General features: G+C 48.0%; 1 protein-coding gene across 4 annotated transcripts in view; it reads right to left on the reverse strand.

Moving 5' to 3' along the window:
* Hnf4 (Hepatocyte nuclear factor 4) overlaps positions 1-4,161 on the reverse strand; it is a 121,893-nt gene extending 117,732 nt beyond the window's left edge. For 2 of the 4 annotated variants that reach the window (XM_077646929.1, XM_077646927.1), the window contains exon 1: positions 3,934-4,057. Coding sequence is in view for 2 of the 4 variants with exons in the window: in XM_077646930.1 (XP_077503056.1) it covers positions 3,934-4,048 (115 nt within the window). In the remaining 2 variants the exon portion in view is untranslated. Of the gene's footprint in view, positions 1-3,933 lie in introns of all 4 variants that reach the window. The other 2 variants (XM_077646930.1, XM_077646931.1) reach the window with 2 other exon arrangements.
* Between the last annotated feature and the right edge of the window lie 3,071 nt (positions 4,162-7,232).

Raw genomic sequence — 7,232 nt, forward strand, 5'->3', positions numbered from 1 at the left:
TGTACGCGGACGTAACGAGAAGATCGTTCACATCACGAGTGCCCGGCCTCCCTTCTGGTCAAGTTTCACGCGTCCATATGGTACTTTAAGCTATTCCTACATTGTCATTAAAATACTTTTCGGATATTCTGCCATCATTATAAGCAGTAGACACGTCGAACACTGCTCAGAAAATCGTCTATTCTTGCTTGATTTCTAATCAATGAGGTTTCTACTCGACAGCAAAGCCGTCCTTTCGCGCACTATTTTTGAAAAACACGATGTGCACATGCCAATTACGAGGAGCTTTTCGAACATGGTCTCTCAACTGACAACGCTGGCTCCAGTTTCGACCATGCTGTGTCATTTCGTATATAGCTCCGAAATGTAACAGCAATGTTATTTTATGTTTTAGTCAAACGTTCATGAATAGCTGCTAATTTCATGTTTTTCTAGTGTTTCCCAAATGATACGAAAAGCGTCAGGGTTATCTTTTCCTAAACTTAGTTAAACATTTAAATAGCATATGACAAACTGTCGCTAAAGTGGTAAAGTAAGCTGGAGCATCATACCAGACTGTTGCGAGAACACACAGCGTCCATGAATATCTTGCAGGGAGCAAGGGCCAACAAAGGCAACACTAGAACACTAGACTACAACGCAACTAACACATGCATCTCATACACTCACCTTCGAACGGATACCATAGACTTATGCTTGTATAGCCAGCAATGAAGGATCTCGCATAAGTGATAGTTGTAAGTGGGTAATAAGTAACGTTTCCCGATTAAATTTTGGCACTAAGTGTGCAATCTATATCAGGCACAATTCAAGAATTTAACTGCAAAATTCTGTTAGTTGAACAGAATCATTACTGCGGAAACCGCGGAGACAGGAGACAGCTCTGGGGAACAGCGATTGAAATATATATACTTCTAAGGTTGTTTTACACCTCTTAATTGAGCATTATAATAACATTTCGAACACAACATTATCATGACATCAGATTGTTGCATATATACTTCTAATAACACAATAATTTTATAAAATTATTCTGTTTTGTCCTACATGAATTAGTAAAAGTACAAACTACTTACCCAGCTGGTGCATAGGACTCACTAAAGGCTTTCGATTTAATTTTTGTTTTGTATTCGGCAGAGCTAGTGATATTTCTTACTGTACCTTCGGCATCAAAATTAGACAGGTCTGACAATTGTGTGTCATCTGTCGACACAAGATACAAAAACGACTTTCATTTAATACGCACGTTCTCCGCATCATATTATGTTACATCGTTGGGACCACTACCGCGCTTATTTTATGAGCTGCCTGCACAGGTTTTAGTGCTAGTCAGAACTATTGAAACTAAAATTTCGAGAGGCCCTGAATACTCTGGACAATACAGCATTACTGTTGTACACGTGTTTTTAAGTCAACTATCTCTGTCGCCAACCAGCAGAGAAGGTTATCTCCCCTAATTTTATATTTCCATCGTGTACTCAATATTAGCCATTGTGCACACGATTATTTTGAATATAGAAATCTTAAATGTGTAAATGGTTTGGTTTTATGAGGTTTACCGTCCCAAATCTACTCAGGCCATAAGGGACGCCCACATGAGCGTCAGTATATTCATAAACGAGAACAACTCTATGTCTGAATTGCAGCCCGCATGTTTTCCGCCTCCATTTTCTTGACGACTTCAACCAAACGTCCTAATGACTTGTATCCGCAACCAGAAATCACCTCACCCCGCCCGCGTCACTAAATGAAGATTAGCATTCTGCTATACCTTCCTCCATAAAGGCGAGGCGTGAATGGCTCAAACTCTTTTTCTCTTACAAACCTGTCAGCTGAGACCCCGGAACAGGGAGGGGGGGGGGGGGGTGAGAAGGGGGGCTGTCGCCACCCAACATTTTTCCAGAGGGGGCAGCGCCCCCCCCTCCCCTTCGCCCCCTGCCAGTCTCCAATAGCTTGCACCTGGGTCAGATTTCTGACAAATTGAAACACTTCAGTCCTAGGACTCTTTTAATGCAAAACACAGCGGGGCTGAGCTACTTGGCTTCGTAGCCAGTTGTAAAGCATTTCGTATATGAGTGACCTAAACCAGTAATGTCCCACCATTCGTGTACATGAACCAGTCGTGTACATGATCATGACTAGCAGAATTTAAACAAACTATGCACAAACTTTTTTAATACAATTTATCACTCCTTGTGCGCAAAGCTTCCCATTAATAAAGCTTCCCATTTCAATTCGTTTTATATTGCCGTGAATCTTTGCACCGTTTGTTCGTTCGCACTCAAAACCGCCGGCACTCGGATATGTCATTTTGTTTTGTAATGTGAGATTTGGCCTGACTTATCTCCATTGATCGTGGCCATGTGCAAATGCTTCCACATTTTTCCAGATTGTTGTAGCTGCTTTTGGTTCTTTAGCTCGAAGGTTCCTTGCCAGCTTTAAACTGAGCGCGGCCAAGAACTGCAGGCATTCAGTTCGATGACCGCCGAGCACGCTTGTGGCTATCGCCGCCGCCGAGACAATTCATTTCTTAGCGGGCGCGAGTCAGTAACAGTTTTTTTTGGAAGCCTTTTCGTTGTCTTCCTGACTGCTGGAGTGTCGAAGCACAACGCGACCGTTTGCATCAACCTTGGAACATTGAAAAATAAAAATAATAAATATATAAAATTTATTATGTAAATGAGCATTAAATAAATAAATAACAATATAAGCTCGAGGTCTCGCCTCCCACTGAAAAAAACTTTCGGGGTGAAAGATAAAAAAGTAATGAAAATATAAAAATTATTATGTAAATGAACATTAAATAAATAAATGACAAAATAAGCTCCAAGTATTGCCCCCCCCCCCCCCCCCCCAATCATAAAGTTCCGGAGTTCCTGCCTATCAGCCTATGTTTCGAATGTTTTTCTATTATTTGTCTATGGCAACATGGAGTACACACGCACAAGCGCAAATGAATTTATAACATGCGTGAGCCTATACAAGGCATGTCTCAATTTCTGTGAAAATCAAATAAAGGGCAGGAACGTTCGGCTGCCGCTCAAAACAAACAGGAGGAAGGGAAACGAAAGATACCCATTGCGGTTCCTAAAATCATAGCGTGGAGCACTGATTTCTGTTTCCTCGTTTTCGTTTCCGTTGCGCATGCGCAACAACAGAATGCCTTCTGCAGGCGAACAATAAAACGTCTCATTATCACTCTTCCCCTATATTGTTTTCATTCACGGAACGCATGAGCTATTGCAACCTTTTCTTTTAATCGCTTTCGTGTAATTGACTGTTTTTTCTCCTTTCACGTCACCCGTTCTCTGCACATTCTCAACATGTTTACATCTGCTTATCGCATACCAACGGCGGTAACGGTAGTGAGCATGGCATAACAGTGATTCCATCGTATCATTCATTCATTCAAAAATTCACTGAAGCCCGATTCAAAGAGTCGATGGAAAGGAAGGCGGCCAGCTACTTATCCTGCTGACCACTCGGTAGGGTCGGCCACCGGTTTCCGGTAGAGCTATCGCCAAACACGTCCGGAATCACTGCCGCAACACAAGCGCACTGCGCGTCACGTGTAGCGCGTCACCTCGCATAAGCCGCTCTACACGCGCGCATCCGGTTGCGGTGCCACCACGACAGCAATTCCGCGAAATGATAGGCAATCATAGCCTGGCGGAAGTCAACCGCGGAAGATGGCAGCAGTACGTCTGCGCGTGGTGCCGGTTCTTCCAGGGCCAGCCCAGGCACAGCGGGGGTGCAAACCGAGCAGAGGGCCGCACTGCCGCGCCTGGCAGTGCGGTCCGCTCTCCTCCGCCAGCACACGTTCGCAATCGCAGCCGCGAAATGGAGCGCGCCGCAGCGGCGGCTCTCGCCAATTCCATATGCTTTGGCGCGACGGGGCAAACGCCGCAGCCGCGTAGGCCTAACGCGCCTCACCTTGCCCGGAGGCGTCGATGGCCATTGCTGGCGGGCCTCCCTGTACGATGACGCTGCCCAGCGGTGCGGCACAGCCCAGCAGGCCGGCCGACGCTCCACTCGGCTCCGCGTTCATAGCGGTGCCCCTTGGCGCACTAATGGGGAGCAGAGATACTCGGGGGTCAAACTTCACATGGAGCCGCTGGCGGGCAACAAAGGCGATCGCCCGTCACCTTGCCGACTTCGACGCGGACACGTGACCTAGCGCTGCCGTGCACTCTTATCTGGAGACCGCGGCTATCTTCGACGCCGTTAATCTGCTCGCAGGCTGTTGTTTACCCAAGATGGCGCGCAGCGACAAGCGGTACGCAAGGGCGTCGTCTCTGCAATGCGTGCCGTCGTCGCCCGCCGACTCTTTGGGGCGAAACTCGCGCGCCGGTATAAGAATTCGGCGCTGGCATCGCAGTCACTGTTCGCGGGTCTCCAGACCGCAAGCTCTGGGGAATATTCTCCCTCTCTTCCCTGCAGCTACCTCCTCCGAACGGAGCGCCTGACGCGCAACGACTCGCCTCCCGTCCTCGTACTGCTGGCTTTCGCATGAAGCGGAAGCCATCCGGACGAAGTACGGCACTGCGTATCTTCCCCGTTTCGAAACAAACCTTCAGTTGTTTAGCACGACGCGTTGAGAATGAACACGATATGTCACGTTCTCTTAGAAATCCGTCCCACTTTCATAGCCTTGTCATTACGTTCTTTTATAAACGCGCGTGTTGCAATTGTGTAACAGAAATTATGGCAAGAAATTTTTGAAGGATTTTATTCAGAAATTAGTTTTTCTTGTGTGTGTGTCGGGGGGGGGGGGGGGGGGGGGCTGTTCCGATAGACCCATGGTGCCGAGGAAAGGATCTAGGTCATTGATGCATTGCTGACGCATTACACTAGATCTCACAGTAGACTGAACCCCTTCCTTTTGGTGCTGTGAGACTTCTTTCTAACGACGCATTATGTGGTTAATCAGCCGGTATTCGGCAGCCGGTTGCGTGCATCGCAAGCGGGTTACTCCAAATTTCCCCATCATCTGCACTAGGGAACGAAGTTAGTGTAGTTCGGAAACTTGCATACGAAGCTGCACAACAGACTAAAGGAGAGCGTGGGCATAAACTTGTGTACACGAGCACTCGAACTTCATCATTTCCAGGTTACAAAACAAAAGCGGCGAATAACACTGTTCGTGGTCGTTCTGTTCAACCGTTTCAAATTTTTATTTTAGAAAAAAATTGAGGAGCAAAACTTTTTTTTTCAAATTTTTGGAAAATTTATACATCTAGAAGCGAGGAGCCATATAGTAGGCGACGAAGAAAATGGCGGCAAGCATTCGTTCGGGCTCTTGCTCTTGCAAAGCGCCACAAAGGAAGGTCGGAGTGAATGCGCTGCGCCTCACGGCGTCAGCGTTCGCGGTACTCGGTGTCCACTTTTCGCTTCTTCGCATCTACATTTCTCCCAGTCGGTCAGCCTCACTAATCACCCCTGGATGGCGCAACGGGCATCCGAAAGTGAAGCCACGGAACGGGCGTCCGAAAGTGAAGCCACGGAAAGTAAGAGGCCTCGTTCCGGAAGCCAGCCTTTGGCACCACACGAAATAAGGCATCAGCACGGTTTTCCAGTTTCAGTTTACATTTTTCACTTGGAATTTCTTCTTTTCGTGCTTCTCGTCTTTTCCCACGACAATGGCTACCTGCTGCGCCACCAACTATACGAGGAGACCAGCAGTCTTCGGGAAAGACGTTTCAAACAAAAGGGTTCTTAGCACCGCAACGGAACGACACTGGCAGACAGGTTGTCACTACACACAGCAACAGAACGTACAGAACCTTGTCTGCCACCGCTCTGCGTCGTGCCGCTGCGCCAGCGTGGCCAGCGCTGTGCTTTACTGTCAAGCGTGTTCCCGCGCTCTAAGCTCAATTTGAACCATCAATGGGGGATAAAGTTAAGAAAGGATAGGCGGAAATTTTCTCCACACAGCCGACTTTGCAGTGACCTTTTTATCGTGTATGTTTCCATCGAACAGGAGCGAGGGCGCGGCCGCTTCTTGATGGGGAGCTAACGGCGTTTTAGTTGTTCACATCAGCGCCTCCAATGGGTATGGTACTGCCTTTCCAAAGGAGTATATCAAGTACTCATTCGCACTTGCACCAAATAAATGCTATGCCTGAATGGGCTTCTATTCGTGATGTCTGGTGCAGTTGACTTGTAATACCGCTCGTGGAAAATAGGAGACGGCCCCGTAGGGACGGAACGGAGCAGGACGAGGAGCTGGCGCTGCGAGCCCGCAACGCGACACCCGTCCGTCAGCCGGGTCCGACCAAGGTCACAAGTGGCTCTCCCTCTCTCTGTTTCTCCCGACGACCAAGAACCAACCCGCTCTGGATGCCCTCTTTGCTTCTCTTTCCACTGTTTCCTTTTGTATTCTGTATGTGTTTTGTGTTGAACTTTGACCAGTGTAAATAAAGTCAGTGTGAAAGTGAAAGCCACCGAGAAAGCGTCGTTTTTGTGAGACCCCCGCGCGCGCGGCCCCACCGCCCGAACGAGTCTTACGCGCAGTTTTTGGCTTTAATTAGTGCGGCTCAGTCGTTACTTTCTGAGGTGTCAATGGTCGCAGTAACTAACGTTCAGAAGAAACAACATTTTTTTGGTGCCGAAACCCCGGAACAGTTAGCTAACAGTGATCAAGAACGCCATGGAACGACTCCAGGAGAAGCAAGCCACACTACGCCAAGCGATCAACAGGATCATCACAGCAGCCACCACACTCCTACAAGAGCCTGCAGTACACACCGGTGAGCTGGAAGAACAATTTGGACTCCTTGCCCAGCAATCAGAAGAGCTTAAAGCAGTTAATGACAGCATAGAGAAGAGGGTAGACCTGCAGGAATTCGACGCCGAATTAGCAGCCGTATCTGTCCTCAGTGAGAACATCAGCGTCACGAAAACACGCATCAAAAGAGCCCTACGTAATCAAACCTCGAGCGAAGAAAGATCCACAACCCCATCAATAACGGGGGCTCTTCCCGACCCTAATTCGCAGTGTTCAGTGAACACCGGCATCACCACGAGCAGCTACCGATCGCTAAATTCCAGTACTTAACGAGTTACTTCACAGGAAAGGTGGCCGCGGCCATCGGAGGACTATCCGTAAGTAATGAAAACCACGCAGTAGCGACCAAGGCCCTGACGCAACGATTCGGGAAAGAAGACGTCATAATCGAAGAACACATGTCACGGTTGCTCGGTGTTCGCCCGGTATAAAACCTCCACGACAA

Source organism: Amblyomma americanum, chromosome 1 (genome assembly GCF_052857255.1).
Source record: "Amblyomma americanum isolate KBUSLIRL-KWMA chromosome 1, ASM5285725v1, whole genome shotgun sequence".
Taxonomy (NCBI): domain Eukaryota; kingdom Metazoa; phylum Arthropoda; class Arachnida; order Ixodida; family Ixodidae; genus Amblyomma; species Amblyomma americanum.